General features: G+C 38.3%; 4 protein-coding genes across 4 annotated transcripts; 2 read left to right on the top strand and 2 right to left on the bottom strand.

The window, feature by feature from the left end:
- Positions 1-2173: 2173 nt before the first annotated feature.
- LOC119068924 lies at positions 2174-4226 on the bottom strand. Its single transcript, XM_037172787.1, has 2 exons — positions 4008-4226; positions 2174-3924 (listed from the first exon to the last, which is right to left on the bottom strand). The coding sequence occupies exon 2, from the start codon at positions 3839-3841 to the stop codon at positions 2366-2368; it is 1476 nt and encodes a 491-aa protein (XP_037028682.1). The 5' UTR covers positions 3842-3924; positions 4008-4226; the 3' UTR covers positions 2174-2365.
- A 2333-nt stretch (positions 4227-6559) lies between these two features.
- On the top strand, positions 6560-8856 carry LOC119068958 (pre-mRNA-processing factor 17). Its single transcript, XM_037172826.1, has 5 exons — positions 6560-6898; positions 7058-7595; positions 7659-8137; positions 8204-8559; positions 8642-8856. The coding sequence occupies exons 1-5, from the start codon at positions 6731-6733 to the stop codon at positions 8817-8819; spliced, it is 1719 nt and encodes a 572-aa protein (XP_037028721.1). The 5' UTR covers positions 6560-6730; the 3' UTR covers positions 8820-8856.
- Positions 8857-9278: 422 nt separating this feature from the next.
- Positions 9279-18562, bottom strand: LOC119068655 (cilia- and flagella-associated protein 206). The gene is made up of 7 exons (XM_037172333.1): positions 18246-18562; positions 17943-18181; positions 17713-17890; positions 10502-10851; positions 10189-10443; positions 9970-10124; positions 9279-9903 (listed from the first exon to the last, which is right to left on the bottom strand). The coding sequence occupies exons 1-7, from the start codon at positions 18481-18483 to the stop codon at positions 9357-9359; spliced, it is 1962 nt and encodes a 653-aa protein (XP_037028228.1). The 5' UTR covers positions 18484-18562; the 3' UTR covers positions 9279-9356.
- Positions 18563-20559: 1997 nt separating this feature from the next.
- Positions 20560-23902, top strand: LOC119068940. The gene is made up of 3 exons (XM_037172805.1): positions 20560-20585; positions 22241-22710; positions 23025-23902. The coding sequence occupies exons 1-3, from the start codon at positions 20560-20562 to the stop codon at positions 23900-23902; spliced, it is 1374 nt and encodes a 457-aa protein (XP_037028700.1).
- Positions 23903-24195: the final 293 nt, after the last annotated feature.

The raw sequence follows: 24195 nt of genomic DNA, 5'->3' as shown, positions 1-24195 counted from the left end.
TTCCTCTCAAACTGCTAATTTTTCTTCAGAGCTGGTCAAACGGCTACAGCTAAATCTATTTTCTGTTGAAAGCTAACACATTCGTGATCATTATAGCGGTCGTCACTGACAGAAAACTAAACAGCGGACACAGGTAATGTGCGTCTCCAGGTAATGTCTTTTCGTTACATTATTTGTGAAAGGTAATCTTTCGAAAATTATCTGTGACATGTAATGTGAAACGTTACCTGTGACTGGTAATGTGCCAAATGAAATTAAAAAAAATGTTGCACGCTCTGGGGTTCGATCCGGCAACCCGTTATAAGCTGAAACATTACCTATGACAGCCAATGTAGATTACCTACCACAGATAATGCACTTTACATGTGACAGATAACATTGGCCGGTCACATTATCTGCCACAGGTAATTTTTGACAAATTACCTACTTACAGAACGTTTTGGGACACGTTACCAATCACAGGTAATACATTTCTGTAATGTTAGCTGTAGCAGATAACTATTCCTAACATTACCATCAGTAGGTAATCATATTGAAAATATTATCTGTCACAGGTAATGCGAAAAAATATTTTTCTTCCTGTAGTACCAAAACCGTCACATTCACTCACCAAATTTAGTACCGAAAGAGCAACATTCTCCCCTACTATTTTCTCTCAATTTTCATTCCCGCTTATGTCATTTTCGATCCTATCTTTATTCTTTCCCAAATGTGTCAAGTTGTTGTATGTACGCGAATGTAATGTTTTTAGTGTTTTGTGACAATGCATTCATAAGGATTGCTTTCAGCATTCATACGGACTGCTTTCGGCATTCATTCGGATGTCTTTCGGCATTCCTACAGATTGCTTATTTTTCGACATTTGTGAGAATACATGCACACGGAACGGACTTCTTTAGGCATTCATACGGACTACTTTCGGCATTAATATGGAATGCTTTTGCACCGGTATGTTGTTCAGTTTTGTTGTTATGTTTTGTTCGGAATGTGACTTTGGTACTCCAGGAAGAAAAATAGTATACAAACCACGGATCAAAAAGGTGTGTTTTAGACCACGGTGGTGAAAACGTCCTTAGTCTCCGCTCCGCTTCGCGTCGCTCCATCCCTGGACGTTTTCACCACCTGGGTCTAAAACACACCTTTTTGATCCTTGGTATGTAACATACTATTTTGTCCGTGTACATTTTTCAAAAAGGATTCTGATGAAAAGATATCAACAAAAAGTAAATACGAGACACGCAAATGTAGACTACAATTAGCTAAGCACCGATGCCTCAAATGTCTTTTAACATCAAAATGACTTGGTTGTCAGGAGTTAGTAAGCTAAAATTTTGTCATAGTAATTCTTGCCTGTCCTGTCGTTGCCAATAAATTAAAATAACCAACACTTGCGACAAGGAAGAGATGGAAACCAAAGTTTATGAAAAAAATATGGAAATTTTGCCGTTCTTAATTTATGCTGAGTGACTTCTTTAAAAAGAAAGGAAAACTGTGGGTCTGGCAATTCGGTTTTACCTTCTCTTTCACAGATATCTAGTTAATGTGGTCATATATAAAATGACTGCCTTGTTCGGACATGACTATGGCGGGAAGTTTGTTTGCCGTAGTCGGGAGCTACAATCCTAATAGTCGTAAGTTTAAATCGCAAAGCTTTGTGTAAATGAGTTACAATTGCACATTTTGTGGGGTTTTACAGGCGAAACTATTAAAGTAGAAGATTTCGGATCAAGCTGTTCAAAATACTTGGACAAAAAGAACTAACAGTTTCGGATTCGGTAGTGGTCCTGGTTGTCTGTGAAAGGTTGAGATGAGCGGGCCAACCGAACTCGATAAAAAGTACCCGACCCGATTCACCCTTCGCCTATGGGGTTTCAAAATTTTCATTCGATGTCAGGTCGGTCCTTCGGTTGGCCGTGTACGGGTTGGGCTTTCCGTTGGTCGTTTGGCCGGGTTTTTGGTGCACCTTTAGTAAGTTTTATATGGAAATCCAATGAAGTCTATAGATAACACATGATAAGCTAACCTATCTCTTCTTCTTCTTCTATACTAAGTACTAACGTGTGCCTTCAAATGAATTAATGTTTTAATGATTGTGAAATGCAAATAATGATTCTACCTAATATGTACGTTTCTCTTGAAAGCGTCCGCAGTCGAAATGATACGAAACGAACAATTTTCTTTTTTATGTTTCTTTATTCAAATATTCCGTGCTATTTAATTTAATTGTTTCATGTAAAAACTATACATCGTTTTTGACCCAACAAAATATTTTTCGTTAAAAAAAAACCAATCAAATTCCTATGATAATAACAATCGGATCTATCCCTAAAATGAAAACTTTTTTCCTAGTCAGATTTTCGAAAATTTAACTTTCAATTTCCGAAGGACATCGTCGAAAATGATTATATGGCTCCAAGAACGGATCGACAATTGTTTCCGTTAGTTTGGCTATATCTTTGTACACTTGAAGTTCTCGCCATTGCTCGATATTCACAATTAACCGTAAAACCACTTTATCTTCGTACATATCGCTCGTCTGTCGTATCGCCCGCAAAGTGCGTACAATTTTCCGCATTTCCACCGGAAGATGTTTGGTCGTAATCTGCGAAATGGAGAAGGTACGAATCTGCGGCAACGTTTCAATCAGTTTGTTTATATTGGTCAGTTTGCTGCTTTGCAGCGAGAACTTTTCCAGATTCTTCAACTGTGTGGCGAATAGCATTAAAAATTCACAGTGAAGCAACCCGTCCAGTCTGTAGTTGTGAACGTCAAGCTCCAAGCAGGTCAAACTGGTAAAGTGCGAGAACGAACAACTCTGCAATATTTGTTTGCGTTCCTCTTCGTTAAATGTTTCCGATTGCTCCAAATTCGCATGAATCTTCAATTGTACAATATTCGTAGTGGCAAGATATCTCAGCGCACAGTACAGGTCACAGCCGCAAAATGTGTAGGATGTGAGGGTAACGATTTTCAAATTGTTAAACGAGGCTAGAAAATTATAACGCGTATGCCTCATTGACATTGTATTCCGGCGATACGAAGTTGCTGTATGTATATCTTCGAACACTTCTAAGTTGGGGCAACTTTCGACTAAACTCGTGCCAATGGATGTAATATCTGAGTCACCTTTAAATGTGAATGTGTTTAGCTTCGGTAAGCTCTTCAAAAATATCTTCAAATGCGTCATGGAAATAACGCAAGGTTTGAGTATTCGTAGTTCGTATAAGTTCAGCTTGTTCGTCTGTTTCAACCAATCACCTTCTATATCCACATGAAATAGATGCAAATAGGCGAGATTTGTGGCATTAACGAGTAATGCGTTCAGAAAATGGTCGAAGGAGCTGTACCGTTGAAAGCGCAACACATTCAGCTTGAATTTACGGATGTTCGATAAGATTGGCATCGACAGTGGAATGTAATTAGTGTTAAGGAATGCGTTTTCAGCCATCGGTTGCTTCAAATTCAATTCCACTTGGGTGAGTCTACCTGGTGCACAATACTTAATGATCGTATCGAGAAAATTCAGAAAATCCGACTCGTAAATGATGCATTTTCTCATCGTTTGGCCGAATATCTCGAAAATTTCATCCTTGGCCGATTGTGTCATGCCTCGCAGATTGAGCATTTTTTTGCCAATAATCCATTTGGTTATCAAGTCTTTGTAGTATGCGCCCAAGTGACACATTTGTATCAAATCGTAAACGTTCAAAAATTCCATTATTTTCAACAGACAGTCTTCGTTCAGACCACTTCGTAGACGACACGTTTCAATTTCTGTATCAATTGATGAATCGTCCATCTGTCCTATTGTTTTATTTGATTGTTCAACATTCTCGTCCATTGTTGACGCTGTGTTTATACGATGCCGCACTGATGATTGATTGTCCAGATAATTTTTATCCTCTATGATTTGTATAGACGAATCTACGGTACGGAAATTGAAGAGTTAGATTGCGGACAGAATTAGGAAACGCGATTTGAAAGGTGATCTTTTGTTGTTTACTTACCTATGATAACATTTGGAGACCTTTAAATTGATGTCCACATCAACTTTTACTTCCGTCTGTATTTAAAGTTCTTAATTCGGTTTCATTCCACTTGAAAATCGCTGAGATTTGTTTCAATCGACAATGAAAAAAAGTATAAAATTCGACGGCGATCGACAAAACACTTCTTCCAAAATTAAACAATTACATCTGTTTTGACGAGACGCCAGTGAGAGAATAAAATAGTGATAGTGGTGCAGTGGTGCCAACGTACCGCGTCGATAATAATTGATAAAATTGTCACAGATGTCGACACTGGACATTAAAAATTAAATTATTTTTGATTTTGTTTAGTCAAATTTTAGCAAAATTATTTTATCTGTTTTCCTTCCGTTTTGCATGACAGTTTTGCGTGTACGTGACAGTTGACATATCAATTAATATTCAAAATGGAATGAAAACAGATGACTGTGAACTCAAATTTAGAATCTGAATTCACTGGTCTACTTCCACTGAATATGCGATTTCTTTAATTGGATGCTATTTTGAACTCTTTCGGAATATTTCAGTTTGTTTAAGCTATCCAGGCAAGAGTACACAGGGAAGTTTTACGTAAGTGCGGCTTAAAATTTCACCTAACCTAATATTTTATTTTGTGAGAATGGGAGTGATTTAACAAAGGTTAGGTTGTATATGAGAATGAGAAGGTCAAGCCGATCGCTAATATTTCACTGGGACCGTATCTTAAAAAAAAACATGGGGGCTATCGGTAACTCTATTTGCATATCAGTACAAAATTTCAACAGAACTGAAATTGCTCTATAAGTTTGTATTACAGCAAAGTTCAGTGGATTTTGGTGAGACTGATTGGCGAAACCTATTCATATAAAACCTTGGATTTAACCATGAATATAAAGTATATGAACACTGAAAGTAATGCAAACCTTCTGTAGATTACAAAAATACGGAATTCAACTTTCGGGTGAATATAAAATTTGTTATGTTGCATCCGTAACGTTTGTCATAACAGGGCTGTTCCCTTCATTTTATTTATACTCGATATACGAGCGTATATCTAGCATATGAAGTATATTTTATTATATTGCGTATAAATGGCATAGCTTTGACAGTTCACCTGAAAAAATTTTCAATTTTAACTCCACGGATTTTGGTCAAACAAACTGTCAGTGTGTCATGATCTCAGAAAACACAAAACTCAAAACTATGTGAGTTACCGATACCCGCCATTTTTTTTTTTTGCGAGACCAGTGAAATATGGCGATCGGCGTAATCAGTAACTTCAACTGCATTTCCATACAAAATTTCAACTGAACTGAAATTGTTCTTAAATTTTGATAATCGAATATTTTTATCAGTAATTTACGCCGTCAGTTCGCTCAATTTTTGAAATTTTGCAACGGATCGGGGGTGATTTAATGTTCAGGAAAATTTCATGTCTGTCAATGTAAAAATAAATAAATTCCAAATTCTTTTGTTGACGTGATCCATTGTTTGCATTCAATTTCATTCAATTTGGAATGTATTGATCAAATGATATTGGGAATAATGGATTCGTTAATGTCCCTTTCATCGATAATATTGTATTTTAACAATACTCACAATCTTTTTAAGAGAGGAGACAATCTTTCGGAAGGTGATCAATTCCGCAATTATGGCGCACTTACGGCGTGAATAGTGACTGAAATAATCTAGAACTTAGAATTTGAAGTGAAATTATAAGAGAAATCAATGAACTTAAAACTGAAATAAAATTTTGGTGTCACGACTGGGACCCGAACCCACCTTGCCGGGGTGTTGCTCTAACCAATTGAGCTGCCGTGGACATTTTAATTTCAGATCTAATTTCGAACCGTCGCCGCTCTAGTAATATAACGACGGTTCGAAATTACATTACTAAAGCGGCGACGGTTGGAACCGTCGCCGCTTTCGTAATGTAACGACGGTTCGAAATTACATTATTATAGCGGCGACGGTTCGAAATTAGATCTGAAATTAAAATGTCCACGGCAGCTCAATTGGTTAGAGCAACACCTCGTCAAGGTGAACATTCTGGGTTCGGGTCCCAGTCGTGGCATCAAAATTTTATTTCAGATTTAATTTCATTGATTCGATTTCTCTTCTAATTTCACTTTAAATTTTGACAATTACGGCACAGTTCAGAGTAGAGGTGTTTTTTGCGATAACAACCTCAGTGACTGTATTAATTGATTGATTTTTATTCAAAAGTTCATAAAAAATATTCAAATTATACAAGACTTGATAATGCATGCGTTGCATGCGAAATGTATATTGTCTTTTTAGAAGAATTAAATGTTGAAATCTAAAATCTGTTGTGGTTTAATTTAGAACTCATTAATCGTTGTTTTGTCGATTAATTAAATTAATAGTAATAATCTCAGTGATCTCAGTAACCTTATGTATTTATACCTTGCATTTAATACTGCATTGTACTTTCCAATTTCAATTTTTGAGCGCACTTGTGAAATTATTTTTTTTTGCAAGAGATGTCGCTGTAATCGTTGAAATTGACGTGCGGCTCAATCGCCTCAATGGGCTCAATCTGTTCCACCATCAATCAAAATGACAGCGGTGACATTCATATACAGACCTTACAACTGTACACACTGTTTCGTGTATGACATATTTTGTTTTGGTCTCATTTGTGTTTTCAATCGTTTTCGCTCCATTTTCCTGATTTTACGTTCAACAAAGGATATTTTGCCATGAATTCACTGCAAAATTATGGAAGTAGCAGCGAAACAGAGACTGACTCTGATTCAGAATCTATTGAGAAAAAGTCGGAATTGGCGTTGCACCTGAAGCCAGTAGATCCGAGTGTTTCAATTGCAAAAACGTTAGCTGTTGTTGCTGCTCCGGATGTTATTCCTGTGGTAAGTTAAGCATATTTTATTTTCTGTGACAAGTATTTTCATGAGGTAGATATACTTACTTATATACTTATATTAATATATTAAAAATGCAAGTAGTCAGGGGGCGGATGCCATTGACGAAATAAATAAATAAATAAATATTTTACTTATATATTTTAGGGTGCCAGCGATGTGGCGCGTGCTATTGACCCGAGTACTAAAGAACTGGCCTATAACCCCAAATTCGATGAATTGTTTGCACCGGTTCAAGGTCCAGAAAATCCTTTCTTAACGGAACAAATGAGAGCCCCGAGAAACACACTTTCGGGATACGTGGAGAAGGCGCATATCTCAGCGTTCAACTTTGAAAACCAACGAAGAACATTTCACACCTACGGCTTTGCATTAGATCCGTCAGTAAACGGTGAAGTAGCTGATGGTAGCAGCTATGTGGGAGATCTGCAAACCGCATACGATACAGATGGTAAAACGGTTTTTGAATCGCCCAAGCCGAAGAAGAAACGAAAACAGGAGAAAAATGACGATCCGGCTGACATTGAAGGATTTTTGGGTCCATGGGGTAAATACGAAAATGAACAAACAGTTGCAAAGCCATCTGAAGAAGAAAAAGCGGCCTTGGAAGAACTGTTAGCCAAACGACACCGACGCAGTCGCATTCCAGAGGATAAACCACTGGAAGAAAAATCCATTTTGCACAGTAAGTCTAATCGAATCGGCGTAGTTTTCACTGTGCTTACTAACATTGTTCCGTTTGTTTCAGTCAAAGATCCACTGGATTACCAGGGACGCTCCTTTTTGCATGCTCCACACGATCTCGGCGTCAATTTGAGAACAGACGCTCCGCCAGACCGATGTTTTCTGCCAAAATCGCACATACATTCGTGGACCGGTCATACGAAAGGCATTTCTGCTATTCGCTTCATTCCGAAGACTGCTCACCTACTCTTGTCATCGAGTATGGACTGTCGCATAAAATTGTGGGAGGTGTACAATGAACGACGATGCATACGTACCTACTTCGGACACCGGCAAGCCGTTAAAGACATTGGCTTCAATAACAAGGGAACACAGTTTGTGTCAGCCGGATATGATCGCTACATAAAGTTATGGGACACTGAAACCGGCGATGTTGTACATAGATTTACCTCACGGAAAATTCCGTTCTGCGTCAAATTCCATCCGGATAACAACAAGCAACATTTGTTTGTCGCCGGCACGTCAGACAAAAAGATCATTTGTGTAAGTATATCTGCTGTGGCATTTAGTGTCGAATCATTTCTGAAAATATAAATTTTTCAATTTCAGTGGGACATTCGCAGCGGTGACATTGTTCAGGAATATGACCGTCATCTGGGAGCTGTAAATACAATAACATTCGTTGATGAGAACCGTCGATTCGTAACCACATCCGACGACAAAAGTATGCGAATATGGGAATGGGACATTCCCGTTGACGTGAAATACATTGCTGATCCGACCATGCATTCGATGCCGTCGGTTACATTGGCCCCGAATGGCAAATGGTTGGCGTGTCAAAGTTTAGACAACAAAATTGTCATTTTCTCCGCTTTGAATCGATTCAAGATGAATCGCAAAAAGACATTCACCGGTCATATGGTGTCTGGTTATGCGTGCAGTTTAGACTTTTCGCCGGACATGAGGTAACTATCTTGTTTTCAATAGAAAATCCAAGCTTGTTGGTTGTGGAGACAAAAATTTAAGAATTTTCTTCTACGTTTTCAGCTATCTGGTATCGGGTGACGGAGATGGTAAAGCATACATTTGGGACTGGAAGACTACGAAGCTATACAAGAAATGGCAAGCACACGAAGGTGTTTGCATATCGACACTTTGGCATCCGCACGAACCTAGTCGATTGGTTACAGCTGGTTGGGATGGTTTGATAAAGTATTGGGACTAAATGGAAATGTTCAAATAAAGAAGTTTTTACGAACGAATCACTCAATTCTTTGAACTAACAGAACGGTTGTGGCTAGGCAGAATGTTGTTTGTTAATTTCAGCGATTGTATTGGCAGCCCAACAATTCGTAAGGTATGTTAGACGAAATGTGAAACGATTTTCCATTCATTTGCAAAATAATATAGGTTGACCGATTTGTCGTCTACATTCGACTTTTAAATCTGAATCTATATTCCTTCATGCTATATCCACTTGAGAGTGACCACATATCGTATACATCAGCAGTTTTTTCAATATCATTTATACTGTCCAACCAAACACCCGAGGTGAAACATATTGTTGTCATAAGTCTTTATACACACCTTCTAACTGTACTCATTGCTGTTCAAGAATTTAACTATTTTCTACTTCTGTTCTTCTGTAGCTTCTGCTTCTCGAAGAAATACGTCGTGCTTGCGATAAAAAGAAAATTTTTTCTTTATTTGTGACACAGTTACGATATAAATTTGGCGGAACACTCTCACCACCCACAACCTTTCATTCGAATGTGCTCGTTTCATCATTGACTGTTGACGACATCTCTGCCTCGTAAAACTTCAATGCCGATCCAACATCCAAATCTTTAACTAAATTCAAACTTAGCATTTCATCGGACATGCCTCCGAAATCGATGTCACGTATATAACTGAGCATTTTTGTAGGCTTCGGCATGGTGTCCGTACTTCTGTTGCGACGCGTCTGAGTTTCTCCAGCTTTCGATGAATACGTTTGGGTATTTGCGTTATAGTTACCATACGACAGAACTGTTTGACTGGAATGGGTTTGGCTATTCATCAGATTGGTCAATTGTATAGCTTTACGCCTTATATTCCAGATGTTCCAATGGTAGTTCCTATCGACATGCACTGGTATTGGATGAGTTTCGGTTTGCGTTTCGACGTCCTGTGACGTCGTTACCGATGCACATGCCCGACTTCCGACGTAGTGCAATTCGTTTCTGTGGCTCTGGAGGTCATCTAATTTGTCCAGAAAGTGAATTAACTCGGGATTAGTGCGAGATATTTCGATAATGCTAAACAAGAATCTGCAAAGTGAAAATTGAAATGTTAAATCTTAAGTGACCATATGGATCGTGAGCATGTTTGACTACTTTTCGGGATTGTTCTTGAACTCATTTGCTGCCCATTTATTTATGAAACCGTAGAACTTTTTTTTGTACTTGCACACACCAATGGTTAACGTTGCTGGTAGCAACAGTCCTTTCCCGCTGACCAAACACCATGTACACAGTCCATTATTTTCAATCTGTTTGAATCAGAAGACAAGCAGTCAATTAAACTGAAATTAGCGTTTCGAGTGCAAAATTAACCTTCATTTCACTGGAATATTTAAGAACAGACACGTCTGCAGAAAAAAAATCGATTTTGAAATTTTGAAACTGTTTTGTTCTCTCTGAATCGCTCTCAATTTGACTATCTCCTAACAGTAAGTATGCGGTGTCCTCCCAAGATTGGACGGTGTCCGCAAATTTCATCAACTCCTCGTTGACAAGATTAATTTCCGACAGCAGTAGAATTAAGTCTTGTAACCGGAGCCAATGTTGTGCTAGTGCAGTAAATTCAGGCTGGAATTATTGGTAATTATTTTGTCTGTTCGTATTCAACGTATCACCAAATCCTTACAAAAATCTTATCCGTTGGAATTGCCGTACGAAACTTGACAAGTTCGTGGATGCGACGAAGCTGATCCTGGAATGTCTTTAGACTGGCATCGATGACCGTTTTTGCGTCGACCAAAGATTTTGTGAGACTTGTTACGTAGATGTCGTGCTGACGGAACAGAATCAATATTTTGACTAATTTTGAAAATATTGCCGGGTCCATTGAATTGTCGAATTGAATTGCGTCGTCCGTTACGTTAATGCAGTTTGCTAGTACAGTTGATAGGAGATCCAATCGAGATCGTAATTCATTCAATGAAATGTTCAATTGGGATCTTGTTGTTGTGAAACCGGAATGTAATGTTTGCTCAACTGAGGATTTCAAATTAAGGGGTCTGTCAAAGAGACGTAAGGACAACAAATAATGGTGAGAATGGGCTCATCTAAGAACAATAGATTCCCGTCGTTCGGGCTACAACTCGGCTATATGTGTCGAAAGACGTACTTCTCATGTTTTGCACTACTTTCGACGTTCTCGAGATAAAAATGAAAAATTTGGTTTTCGTGTGTTTCGTCTCAGATGAAATTCACACAAAAACTCTATTTTTCATCTCTTTATCCCTACCTAAGTGACGTTTAACGTTTAACCTTTCACAGACGACAAGCGGCACTATGAAAAATCGACCCGTGCAACTTCATCTGTTACAAAATCGTCCAATCCAATATCATTTCTTCCAATATCGTTCTTTCCAATATCGTTCTGTCCAATATTGTTCACGGTCTAATTTCATTCTGTCCATTATCTTTATGTCCACCATCTTTCTGTCCAATATCGTCAACCGTCCAATTTCATTCTGTCCAACATCGTTCTATCCAATATTGTTCATGATCCAATTTCATTCTGTCCATTGTCTTTGTGTCCAATATATTTATGTCCAATATCGTTCACGGTCCAATTTCACTCAGTTCTGTCGAATATCTTTCTGTCCAATTTCGCCAATTTCTCTCAGTCCAAAATCGTCAAGTCGCATTTTGTTGTACTGAATAATATTGGACTGAATAATATTGGACTGAATGATATTGAACGAAAAGATATTGGACTGAAAGATATTGGACAGAACAATATTGTGCTGAATGGAATTGGACGGTTGACGATATTGACAGAAAGATATTAAGGTTAGTAAGTCTTTACATACTTTTGGCTATTTGTGTGCAAATAGTGGATTTTTTGTTATGTGACAAGAAAGGTATTTGACCCTAGAAGCCAAAACCACTTTCAAAAAAATTCTTCGAAGTTTGTGTAGCTGGCGAAAGGTGATCAAAAACTAAAACTTGCACTTTTCTTACAAAAATTTCTCCATCTACACGAACCGGTAACTTATGAGTTAATTTTTTTCTCTCGCATCGTCTAATAATGTAATTTTATCTGTCTATTTTTGCTGTCAGTAAATTTAAATTTTATATAAAACAAATGACACAGACTAATGCTTAGACGATGCGAGAAAAAAAAATTAACTCCTAAGTTACCGACACCGTTCCGGCGCCCGGCTCGCATTGCGGCCCTTCGCTTCGCTCCGGGGCAATGGGCCGGATCGCTCGGCGTGTTAAAACGCTTTTTATGTGCAAAGAATATTTGTATTCATTTCGTAAAAAATAAATTTTGTAGGGACAAGCTAAACTACTTTACGTTACATTTCGTAAAAGGATGAATTCCCTAGGAACAAACAAAACGCCTTTATGGCGATAAGAAAATTATGAATTAAGTTGAGATTACTTACTACCGTGCGGCCCATCTGTCTAATATCTTAATGTCCAATATCTTACTGTCCAATTTCATTCTGTCCAATATCATTCTGTAGTGAACACAGCGATTACATTGGGCAGAAAGATATTGGACAGAATGAAATTGGACTGAGAGATATTGGACTGGAAGATATTGGACAGAACGATATTGTGCTGAATGAAATTGGACGGTTGACAATATTGAACTGTACGATATTAGACAGAACGATATTGGACAAAATGAAATTGGACCGCGAACGATATTGGACAGAAAGATGTTGGAAAGAAAGATAATGGACAGAATGAAATTGGACGGTTGACGATGTTGTGCAGAAAGATATTGGAAAGAAAGATATTGGATAGAACAATATTGGACGGTTGACGATATTGGACAGAACGATATTGGACAAAAAGATATTGGACTGAAGCAGTTAACGATATTGGTCTGGACGAAAATATACAGAACGAAATTGGACTGGGACTAAATTGTACACTGTGTACGATATTGGACGGGTCGACTTTGCGGGTCACCACGACAAGCATATGAGCAGTTCTGCTATCGGATCTATTACTTCATTCAAAGTTTTTCCAATAGATTGATTTCAAATCTTTTGCTTCAATTCTTTGAACATTCTATTTGGTATTTAACACAGCTTGTTAGAGCTTGTCGTTTATTCTTGAACTAGTTATCGATAACACATGACTTCCGAAAATAACAGGTTCTCACTTCATGAATCCACTTTCAATTCAATTATAAATTGAGTCAAATGTAAATACGAGAATGGAGTTTAGAAACTAAGGGTAGAATCTATTACAATTTAGTACTTTTCTTCATCTGAAGTCTGCTGTCACTGAATTTGTTTTTCATGAACAAACTTCACTGCAGTGACATTTCATGGGAATGAATCAATGTGAAGTTGTTACACAAAAAAATAGTACAGTGAGAATGAGGTACTATAAAAAAATGTGGCGCCTCTACAGGCCAACCGACTAGGCGAATACAGATGTGAGTGTTCAACAAGCAGAAATAGTGGTCAACCACGACAGAGTAAAGATAACCAGGCAGTAGCACTGATTCGACAAGGGACCTGAATAATCTAGTAGGCCAATATTTTTTGCGAACAAAATTTTTCAATTTATGTCAGTGTTCGGCTGCTAGGAATTTCGCGACGCGTCATCCACAATAATTGACAAAATGACACATTTTGTATAAGGAAAATATCACTTTAGCGGCTATTGTGAATGACGCGATGCGAAATTCCTCAACACCCAGTGTTCATTTTCATACGGTGTATTAGGTCCCTTATTTGACGTTTCGAAAATGAACCGCTCTTCCTGGTTTATTTTACTCTGCCGTGGGTCAACATTACAATAGTCTGTAACTTTACCAACCAAATAGAACTGTAATTAATTTACTATCCACCATAAGGGGCCGTTCATAAATTACGTAACGCAAAAATTGATAATTTTCAGACCCCCCCCCCGGGTCTGTAACGCTAAAATGTATGGAACTTAAAAAAAAATGTATGGACCGTAACGCCAGGTCAACACCCCCCCCCCCGGGTATTTGCGTTACGTAATTTATGAACGGCCCCTAAGTAATATGCGTTCTACATTATAACATACATTCCAACTATTCACAGCGATATCGCGAAATCTTCGAACAAGTTTGGGACAAGGGATCACGGATCGGATTGAGTTATAGCTCTTTCGATTCGTTGAACTGTTGCGAGTAAAACGTAGTACTACGTTTGAAAAAATTCATTCATGTTCCGGCACCAAAGGTCGTGGAGTAACGGTCTGTCAAAAGTTGGTCAAAATCGTTTTTTGATATAACTCGAGTGAAACAATTTTGGGAAATTATTTTTTTTGATAGGCTTGTAGGTCTTGACGAGACGCACAATTTGAGTATGCACACCACCAGGTCCATGTTGACCTGTCGGTGGTATCAGCCATTTTAGGTGAAAAAAATGATCGTTGTCCCGAGTCCCTGGCCAGCTGCAGTGTCCATATTCCGTGACATGTTATATATGGTAAGAAAGCCTAGCCTCTGTACTACCATACCATGAAAAAACATCCTTGGTATAGTCCCACTGCATCGGACGGGAGCGACTTTTGTGGAAGTCTACTCAAAATCGACAAAATTTGATCAAATTTTACCACGTTTTTAAGTCTTTTTGTGTGGTTATTCATTATAAAGTACTTAAAAGGGGTGAAAGAAACTAAAATAAGGAAAACCATGACATATCCACGACTGTCATCCACACCGACCACCCAAACTTCGACCTTTGTAGGCTATTTTCTGTATAAAAGTGTGGTATGAAGTATTTCTTAGACTTTTGGCGTACTTATTAATTATATGTTGTTAATAAAATAATTAGTAACAGCGAAATAAACTAAAATAAAGAGTCGAAGTATTTATCCACGTCGGTCACACTCACTACGAACTCATATTTCGATCGTTTTCCCGGATAATTTCACTATTTTCAAAGAAAATGTTTGTTAAATGGTAAATTTCAGCTCTAGTTAGACTTGTCTCCTTCACCATTACAATGAACTATAAACATTGCTGCTGTTGTAGTTGTAGCCGATATTCTGACAAGGATAGACAGAAGATTAGAGATTTATTACTCATCGCTCTTCCGGTGAGAAAAACATTCAGAATTACTTTTTGGGTGATTTAAGCAGCATTTCCTTACAACTACAACTACAACAGCAGCAATGTTTATAGTTCATTGTATGGTGAAGGAGACAAGTCTAACTAGAGCTGAAATTTACCATTTACAAACATTTTCTTTGAAAATAGTGAAATTATCCGGGAAAACGATCGAAATATGAGTTCGTAGTGAGTGTGACCGACGTGGATAAATACTTCGACTCTTTATTTTAGTTGATTTCGCTGTTACTAATTATTTTATTAACAACATATAATTAATAAGTACGCCAAAAGTCTAAGAAATACTTCATACCACACTTTTATACAGAAAATAGCCTACAAAGGTCGAAGTTTGGGTGGTCGGTGTGGATGACAGTCGTGGATATGTCATGGTTTTCCTTATTTTAGTTTCTTTCACCCCTTTTAAGTACTTTATAATGAATAACCACACAAAAAGACTTAAAAACGTGGTAAAAAGTGATCAAATTTTGTCGATTTTGGGTAGACTTCCACAAAAGTCGCTCCCGTCCGATGCAGTGAGACTATACCAAGGATGTTTTTTCATGGTATGGTAGTACAGAGACTAGGCTTTCTTACCATATATAACATGTCACGGAATATGGACACTGCAGCTGGCCAGGGACTCGGGACAACGATCATTTTTTTCACCTAAAATGGCTGATACCACCGACAGGTCAACATGGACCTGGTGGTGTGCATACTCAAATTGTGCGTCTCGTCAAGACCTACAAGCCTAGCAAAAAAAAATAATTTCCCAAAATTGTTTCATTCGAGTTATATCAAAAAATCGATTTTGACCAACTTTTGACAGACCGTTACTTCACGACCTTTGGTGCCGGAACATGAATGAATTTTTTCAAACGTAGTACTACGTTTTACTCGCAACAGTTCAACGAATCGAAAGAGCTATAACTCAATCCGATCCGTGATCCCGTGTCCCAAAATGTTTGATTTTGTTCGACGTTTTCGCGATATCGCTCTTCAGAAGTATGTACTATTGAACATTATAGTCTATATATACAATACTATGTTGGATTTTGCAGAATGCAGTTCATACGATTGTTGTTTTCGCACGAACAACTTTAATACAATATTCATTAGAATGTACTTTTTAGACGTGATGCTTATAACTTTACTGTTTGTTATATTGCATTAATGCAATCCCAAATTGTTATAGCATTAACTCTGCTGTAAGCTTGATGAATCATTAATTGACTTTCCTTCACTAGGTCACATTGGTAACACGAACGATCGGAGCGTATTCCCTACGATTTAATCAAAGTTCGGTAATAAGGGCTTGTATTGCACTAGGTGGGAGGAGGGAGTGAAAATGACAGGATCAATGCGTTTTGCATAATGTCAGAGATTTGCTTGTGAAAATTCAAATGTAAATTTTGTTCAAAAAGTATGTGCAGGTGGTGCTGTCTTTTTTGTGAAGCTCCAGTTCCTATTATTACGCTTACCAGCTGGTGGATAAGCAAATGTTGCTAATTCTGCACAAGAAATTCATTTGCTGATTGTACGTTGTCGCTAATGATAAAATTGAATTATATCTCGCATCACATAAGCCAATAAATTTTCAACAAATTTTAATTGAGATCCGAATTAATGCGAATTAAGCAAAATTTATAATTAATTAAACATGCATGCTGGAAATTGTACGTTACATTTTTTATACGGATTTGTATGAAGTGGGTGATATTCATAAGAAACAACAAAATAGCCAGTGACACAGAAAACATAGCAAGAACAGACGGTAAAAATAATATTGTTTCGACACTGAAGACATCTAATTGGAAAACTTTAGTGAGTGGCATACTTAATGAAACCTTTCAACCTCATAAATTTGATGCACAAGCTACTTTCATTTCTAGTAATATTATGACAACGCGAAGAGTAGTAGTACCTCAGAGTAAAGATTTTTTTCCAGAAGTGGCTACACATTTGTTATCAACAAAAATGAGCGGCGATATCTGCATAGCATCAATGCAGTGAAAATGTATATGTCAAGACAAATGATTTTGCATCAAACACCAGGTGATACTTTAAACAAACAAAGAAACATACGTGAGACCGTCTTAGAGAGTTTGTGCAAACGACACAGTTGATAGGTGAGCATATAAATTCTAATTTGTGGTTCTTGTGGCTTTCCCTACAAAAACATCTGATATAGCTAATGGTAACTTGATAAGCGGAACACACAAAACTCTAAAGGTGGCGTATTGTGCGTCTCAACCCAAATAATAAAAAAAAGTCAATCTCTTAAAGAAAAAACATCAACAACAACACCAGCTGTAACCTTTTTATCAAACATGTTAGCGTAAAACTACCAAATACGAACGGTAATACGAGCCCTCTGCCGTTCGAACAAAAGATAAGACAATAGAGGATTATTTCAGAAGCTGGTAGTTTTACCCTATAAGGCTCAGGAATGGATTTTCAACACATGCGGTGAATATAATCAAATATAAAGGAAAATAGAAAACGAATTTTAATTAGGTAGAATTAATGGAAGCGAAACCTAATACTAACAGCAACAGCACAGTAAACGACATTGGAATTTAGATGGGAATTTAATTCAGCTGTTTTCCAGCTGTTCCACTCATACACGTACTTGTCTATACAGCTGGAATAGCTGCAAGCACGTGAGTGATAGTAGCAAATGCGTACAGAGACCTATAAGCAGTTTTGATTGTATGAGTAGACCAGATGAAAATTAGTTGAAGCAAATTCCTGTATAAATTTCACTGACGGACTGTAATAAGACCACGTACCATCAATTTTATCCTCCACATAAAATCCGTTGTCTCTGTTAAAAATAAGAATACCGCAAACCACCTCGCGAATCCCTTCTAGCGATTCCATCCTATCGACTTCTTTTGCTGCTATAAACGAAGCAATTTCATTTTTCGACAGCACACTTTTCAATGCACTCAACGTTTCTTGGACGAGCTGTAAGACGTTAAACTCATTTTAAAGTCTAACTTGAAGTAGTCAAGATTACCTTTCCATTTATTGGATTTCCCATAGACATTGCGACAAGAATATCGACGGCAATTTTCTTCAATAATCGTTCCTGCTCGTAGTTGATCTTATATTCACCGGTTATGATTTCTTTGGTCAGTGCAGCTGTACTTTCACGTAAGGTCTGACGGTGTGTTTCAGATATGCGTTCGACATTAATCGAATGGTTGGCAAAGTACATTTGCATACTTAGAGTCAGATACAAGCCACTGGATTTGTCTAACGAAACATTTTTCGTTGAGGGCAAGTTATTTATCTCTTTATTTCAAAATATGCATTTTACCAATCAGAATATCGATGCATTTCCTTGCAAACGATCCTAATGACCGACGATCCATCTTACCATCCGAATGTAAGCCATATGATGGATCAAGACTCAATAGTTTAATGATAACAGATACCAGTTGCTCATCGACAGCTATATCACTATCCAAACATGATTTTTTCACCTCATTCAATATAGTCTTGAATACTCCAGAGGGAAAAAACTCAATGTCCCCAGTTTTCAATAGTTTATCCATTTTATTTAGTTATTTCGTTTGGAAAAAACTTTTACTTTTTCCACTTGCTAAATTTTCAACCGAATATAAAAATGTTGATTTTGTGTTTGTTTACTTTGGCAACTTCACTTTGTTTAAGGTAACTTAGGAGATTCACGAACATGATAGTACGCAAAAGTAAGTGAGCGGTTCATTCTATGAACGTATAACACACCTACATGAATATGGCACGATATAATTTCGCTTCAATAAAATTAAATTACTTACTCAAAGAAAACTTTGTAGGATTTTCTGATGAAAGAATTTTCTAGTTTTCAAAATTTTTGAAGGAATTTCCTAATAATTTTTTTGGTTGACAGAGTATTTTCTAGTTCATCCGCTCCTCGGTGGTACAATTGGAAATGTCATTAAAGTTTAAAAAATAAATTCCACAAAAATCAACCGCAATCTCATCAATTTTCATTTTAAAGTCTATTGGATAATGTATCTACCTGCTGCGTTTGATATTGCAAAAGACATATTATCACATCGTATTCACATCGTATGCAGCAGCTGGATTCTTGTCTCTTGTGTAATTTATGCAATTTGTATGTTATATTACAAAGCAAGAAAAATGAAAATGTATGGTAAATGCTTGAGAGACAGATATGGGGGGTTGTTGAACGAGATGCTCATCAATAAAACATAGTCCTGAATGGATTGTGTATAAAACGTAATAAGCGACCAAGGACAAAAACATTTCAAATTAAATTTTGATCAAAAACTTTACGATTGACTTAACGAAGCTACGGAAACACTTCATATAGCATTTTAATTGGTCCATGAAGTTGAATATCCAAAATGAATTCATAAATGATCTCATATTTGCTTCTAGGCTACTGTGGGAGAAAGCAAAGATGGGGCATTTTTAACGATTATATAACCATTTTCATACGTAAACATTCTTACCATTGTTAGTGTACGTACTTGGAATGAATACAGGGCATTGCATTCTCCGCCTAGCCTTCAAAATGTTATATAGTGCATTTCATAGATGTTGTTGCAACAACGAATCGCTTGGGTTTCTCCTTGGAAATTTTTGTCATCGAAAACTATTTTATTGTCTACCCGAATACAATTTAGTTCAATTAAGCTCTACTAAAGTACCTATATCGGTCATTATAAATTTATAAATGTTGCTGCTAGTTCATTATCATTTCCAATTTGACTTTTTATCATCGTCTCATTTAATTTCCCATTTACCAAATCCATGAAATGTTCATCACATACTGTTTTAGCCGTTTTAGTGTGAAAAAGAGCTATAACATAGAATATATTAAAACCACCACAACGTGCTGCTTGACATCAACAGTAACATTGAAGAATAAATATAACGAGCCACTCTAACTTGAAAGTCTAAGTGCATCGTTGTGTTAATGATCTTCGGAGAAATTAAGTGTTGCATGATTACAATAATAAAACCATGCACCATATGCATGGAGCGAGGAGCGAGAAAGAAACCCCCTTCGCAACACTTCTTATCAGTTTCTTGAATTTTCATTTATGGGAACAGGGTGAACTTAACACATCCACGACTATAATATGTAGTCATTTTTCTAATGTAGTATGGACTGGATTATTCTCATCACAAAAGAATAGACACTGCTGGACTAATAAAATAAATTGGAATTTTAAATACTTGTTATAGTCTTGTTGCCATTGACGAATTTAATGATCTACAAAAAGAGTACAGAGTGGACAGCTAGTTCATAAAGTTCAATAAGTCTGCTATATCTTGGAGTCGAAAAAATGGCCGGCGGCGACGAGCACGGTGGGGCTGAACGAACCTTAAATAAACATGTCGACTTCCATCTCGGTTCTTTTCATATCTGAGTTAGGGGAGGCGCGTACTATCCTGAGAACTAGGAATATCGTCGCCTGGCTCCGCGGAAATTGCTGGACCAGTGTTTGAAAGTGGAATCGGTAGAGGGACAAATTCTTAGAACAAACATGTAAAAATTATTGCTCTCGGGCTCGTTTTCAATGACCCTAAATTTGCCAGTAGCACGACCTCGATGCAAAATCTTCATCATAAACAGTTCTTGCTGAGAATCATATATGGCATATTTGGTATCATTGGAAAGGTAGGAATTCAGGCTAACTTTAAGAAGGTATGTTGTGTTGAAATATTTTAACCGGCAAGGTATGGAAGCAGCCAAAGTTCACCGAGGGTAGCAAAAAAGTAGCTTTTCTGAAAATGTACCAAAAGAGACCACTTTCAAAAAAAATTTATTGCCATTCGAAAGAGCACATTAACCTTGTCTAGAAACGCTATTAAAGTGCTGGATCAAGAACTTCGTCGGGGAGGCATCACCTCTTGAAGAGGTGGAATTTTCGACTTTCAGCTTCTATTGCTCTGCGATCAAATGACCGAGAGCAATAATTTTTACATGGTTGTTCTTAGAATTTGTCCCTCTACCGATTCCACTTTCAAACACTGGTCCAGCAATTTCCGCGGAGCCAGGCGATGATTTTCCTAGTTCTCAGAAACGGCTCAGCGGTTGCGCCTGCAACATGTGCCGTTCGATAGTACACGCCTCCCCTAACTCAGCTATGAAAAGAACCGAGATGGAAGTCGACATGTTTATTTAAAGTTCGTTCAGCCACACCGTGCGAGTGATACCAACGTCGATACCAACTTTCACACGACAAGGTATCATCTAAGCAATATCGAGGGCAACACGACTAACGATTACTTACAAGCGTAACAACTATATTTCTAAAACTACTCAACCGATTATAACAAACTTCCCCTGAAAGCTAGAATTATTTGTCATTTTTTAACCGCATTTTGAATCAATCTGACCAATGGATCGGAACAATATGGTCGAAAAACCGAACAAATTTCGACAAACTTTGAGAACAACCAAATTATCCAGGATGTTATTCAACGTAAAATGATTTTTTTGTCGCAAACACTCTTGCACGAAAAATCGTGAAGTAGGTCTATGTGACACGACGAGAAATTTTTCAAAAATATCAAAATGTGGGATAAACGACGTTCTACGAAACTGTCGTGAAACTGATTTGGACTAAAGAAATGTTTTGAAACATTTCAGAAAAGTTGGTTTTTAAATGTGGTTTTTATATTGCTTCACCCTCCAGTGTATCGTTGGAATTAGTGACAATGGTTTTTATTATATTATATGATGGTATATTATATGATTGGTGGGTGTCAAAGGGTGTTTCACGCGCATCGTAGTACTCCTTATGTACCATAGCCTCTGTTCACCAACTCCTACATCCTATCCTACCCGTGGTGACACCTGTTATAGTGAGCAACCCCATGAACGATCAGGTAACCAACCCTGATGTAGTAGTGTGGGTCACTTAACATAAGGATGAGGGGGACTGTCTTCGGGTAGTATCTTAACGCTACGTATAGAGAGGGCCGGAGACAGCTGGGCACTATCAAGATGGGATAGCGGCCTAGTATGGTGGCGGAAGATCTCAACAGCAAGAGACAACGGCAGCATACACAATCCTAGTCAGTTGGATTACCATCAAACACAAATTGGTCCTCCGATGAAGAGGGGGTTTGAGCCGAGGCTTGCGACCTGGCTCTGAGACACATGACTGCGAGCGATTGTGGAAAAACGATTGCAACGAAAGGAAGAGAAAAAAGCGAAAGCGGAGCAACACAGCCTCATTCGGATTGCTCGAGGCTTTCGGTAACGACCCGGAAACGCCTAAAGGACATGAGAATTGGATCCTGGAATGTAAGATGTCAAACTTACAGGCCAGGAGGATTGATGAAACTGACAAATGAACTGAAGAAAGCCAAAGTCGACATTGCTGCTATTCAAGAGAGCGGTTACAATCAAAATGCACAAACTTCCCGCTTCAATGGCTATACTACATTTCATAGCAGCAACAGTCGAGACCATGTACTTGGTACTGCCTTCATGGTAGCCACAAAAAAGGAACATCTGGTACTGGACTTCCGAAAGGTCAACGAGCGCCTATGCGTGTTACGTCTGAAAGGCCGTTTCAAAAACTACTCCGTGATAAACGTACACGCACCTCATAATGAATCGGTGGAGGGTGATAAGGACGATTATTATGAAGCGCTTGCAAGAGCCTACGATGAATTACCGGCACACGATATTAAAATCGTTATAGGAGATTTCAACGCCAAAGTAGGCAAGGAGGAAGTGTACAGACCAACAATAGGAAGGTACAGTCTGCATGAAAATACGAATGAGAACGGTCAGCGTATGATTTTCTTCGCTGCCGAAAGGAACCTGGTTGTGAAAAGTACTTTCCATAAACATAAAAGCAGACACCTGGCTACCTCGAAGCATCCCAATGACAATTTGCCAGCAAATCAGATTGACCATCTACTGATTAGCGGGCGGCACCTCACCGACGTCATTGACGTCAAATCATGTTGGAAAGCAAATGTCGACTCTGATCATTATCTGGTTGTGTCAACGTTGAGAGCACATCTAGCCCGGTTTCATAATGGACGTAGTGAAACTGTGAGGCGTTTTCGGTGGAGAAATTAAAGGATACACGGATAGCGGAGACGTTTGCTGATAACATTAGCACAAAGCTTCAACAATTACGACAAGCTCAGCCAGGCGACACTCCTCCCGAATGGCTATCGGTGAGTGATGTGATTAAGCAGGAAGCAATCGACACCTTAGGATATCAGAGGCCTAATGATTTTAAGACCTGGTTTGACGCAGAATGTGCTGATGTTACAGATCGTAAAAATGCTGCACGAATTGAGAAGGAATCGGCGAGAACTAGAGAACGGAAAACGGAAGCGGATCAGCGCTACAAAGATCTGAGGAGGGAGGAAAAGCGCTTGCACCGGCGCAAGAAAAAGGAACTTGAAGAAAGGACGCTTCTTCAGTTGGAAAGATTATGTAGTGCAAACGAATCACGGAAGTTCTACAAACGAATAAACAACCAAAGAAGAGGCTTCAATTCTCGAATGACTATCTGCAGAGCAGTTGACGGCACTTTGCTTACAGCAAAACATGATGTCCTGGAACGATTCAAGGAACATTTCAGTGCTCTGTTAAACGGGGATGTTGAAGACGGCAATGCTACCGATGATTCTTTTCTCAACGACGACGGTCGTATCGTGTCAGCACCAACATTGGAGGAAGTCTCAGCAGCAATCTCCTCACTCAAAAACAACAAAGCTTCAGGTCCGGATAATATACCAGCGGAACTGCTGAAAATGGGTGGTGAGGAATTGGCTAAGGTGATTTATGAATTAGTCGAGCGAATATGGAACAACGAATCGTTACCGGATCAGTGGTTAGAGGGTGCCATTTTACCTCTGCACAAGAAAGGTGACAGGATGATTTGCGAAAACTACCGTGGTATTGCTTTGCTTAACACGGCGTACAAGGTTTTTGCTCGAGTGACTAAATCCACGGGCTGAGGCAGTCATTGGAGATTATCAAGGCGGATTCAGACGAGATCGCTCAACAACTGACCAAATATTCAACCTTCGTCTGATTCTGCAAAAAGGCAGGGAATTTCAAGTCCAGACTTACCATCTTTTCATCGACTTCAAGCAAGCCTACGATAGGACCAAGCGTAGGGAATTGTATGTTGCGATGAAGGAGCTGGGCTTCGAAACAAAACTGATTCGTCTTGTGAAAGCGACATTGGAGGGCACCAGATGTCGTGTCAAGGTGCAAAATGACTTGTCTGACGTTTTTGCTGTAAGGA

This window comes from Bradysia coprophila, assembly GCF_014529535.1.
Source record: "Bradysia coprophila strain Holo2 chromosome X unlocalized genomic scaffold, BU_Bcop_v1 contig_20, whole genome shotgun sequence".
NCBI lineage: Eukaryota > Metazoa > Arthropoda > Insecta > Diptera > Sciaridae > Bradysia > Bradysia coprophila.
This window is presented reverse-complemented; position numbering and strand designations above follow the sequence as displayed.

What these genes read in the sequence shown, in the direction of transcription:
- LOC119068940 (XM_037172805.1), top strand. Translation starts at nt 20,560, where the DNA reads ATGGCATATTTGGTATCATTGGAAAG. An exon ending in TATTTGGTATCATTGGAAAG is followed by an intron (nt 20,586 to 22,240) that starts GTAGGAATTCAG and finishes TCAAACTTACAG; the next exon opens with GCCAGGAGGATTGATGAAAC. An exon ending in TGAAAATACGAATGAGAACG is followed by an intron (nt 22,711 to 23,024) that starts GTCAGCGTATGA and finishes ATACACGGATAG; the next exon opens with CGGAGACGTTTGCTGATAAC.
- LOC119068958 (XM_037172826.1), top strand. Translation starts at nt 6,731, where the DNA reads ATGAATTCACTGCAAAATTATGGAAGTAGCAGCGAAACAGAGACTGAC. An exon ending in CTCCGGATGTTATTCCTGTG is followed by an intron (nt 6,899 to 7,057) that starts GTAAGTTAAGCA and finishes TATATATTTTAG; the next exon opens with GGTGCCAGCGATGTGGCGCG. An exon ending in CAGACAAAAAGATCATTTGT is followed by an intron (nt 8,138 to 8,203) that starts GTAAGTATATCT and finishes TTTCAATTTCAG; the next exon opens with TGGGACATTCGCAGCGGTGA.
- LOC119068655 (XM_037172333.1), bottom strand. Translation starts at nt 18,483, where the DNA reads ATGGATAAACTATTGAAAACTGGGGACATTGAGTTTTTTCCCTCTGGA. An exon ending in GAAATCCAATAAATGGAAAG is followed by an intron (nt 17,891 to 17,942) that starts GTAATCTTGACT and finishes AACGTCTTACAG; the next exon opens with CTCGTCCAAGAAACGTTGAG. An exon ending in TTCCAACGGATAAGATTTTT is followed by an intron (nt 10,444 to 10,501) that starts GTAAGGATTTGG and finishes CAATAATTCCAG; the next exon opens with CCTGAATTTACTGCACTAGC.
- LOC119068924 (XM_037172787.1), bottom strand. Translation starts at nt 3,841, where the DNA reads ATGGACGAGAATGTTGAACAATCAAATAAAACAATAGGACAGATGGAC.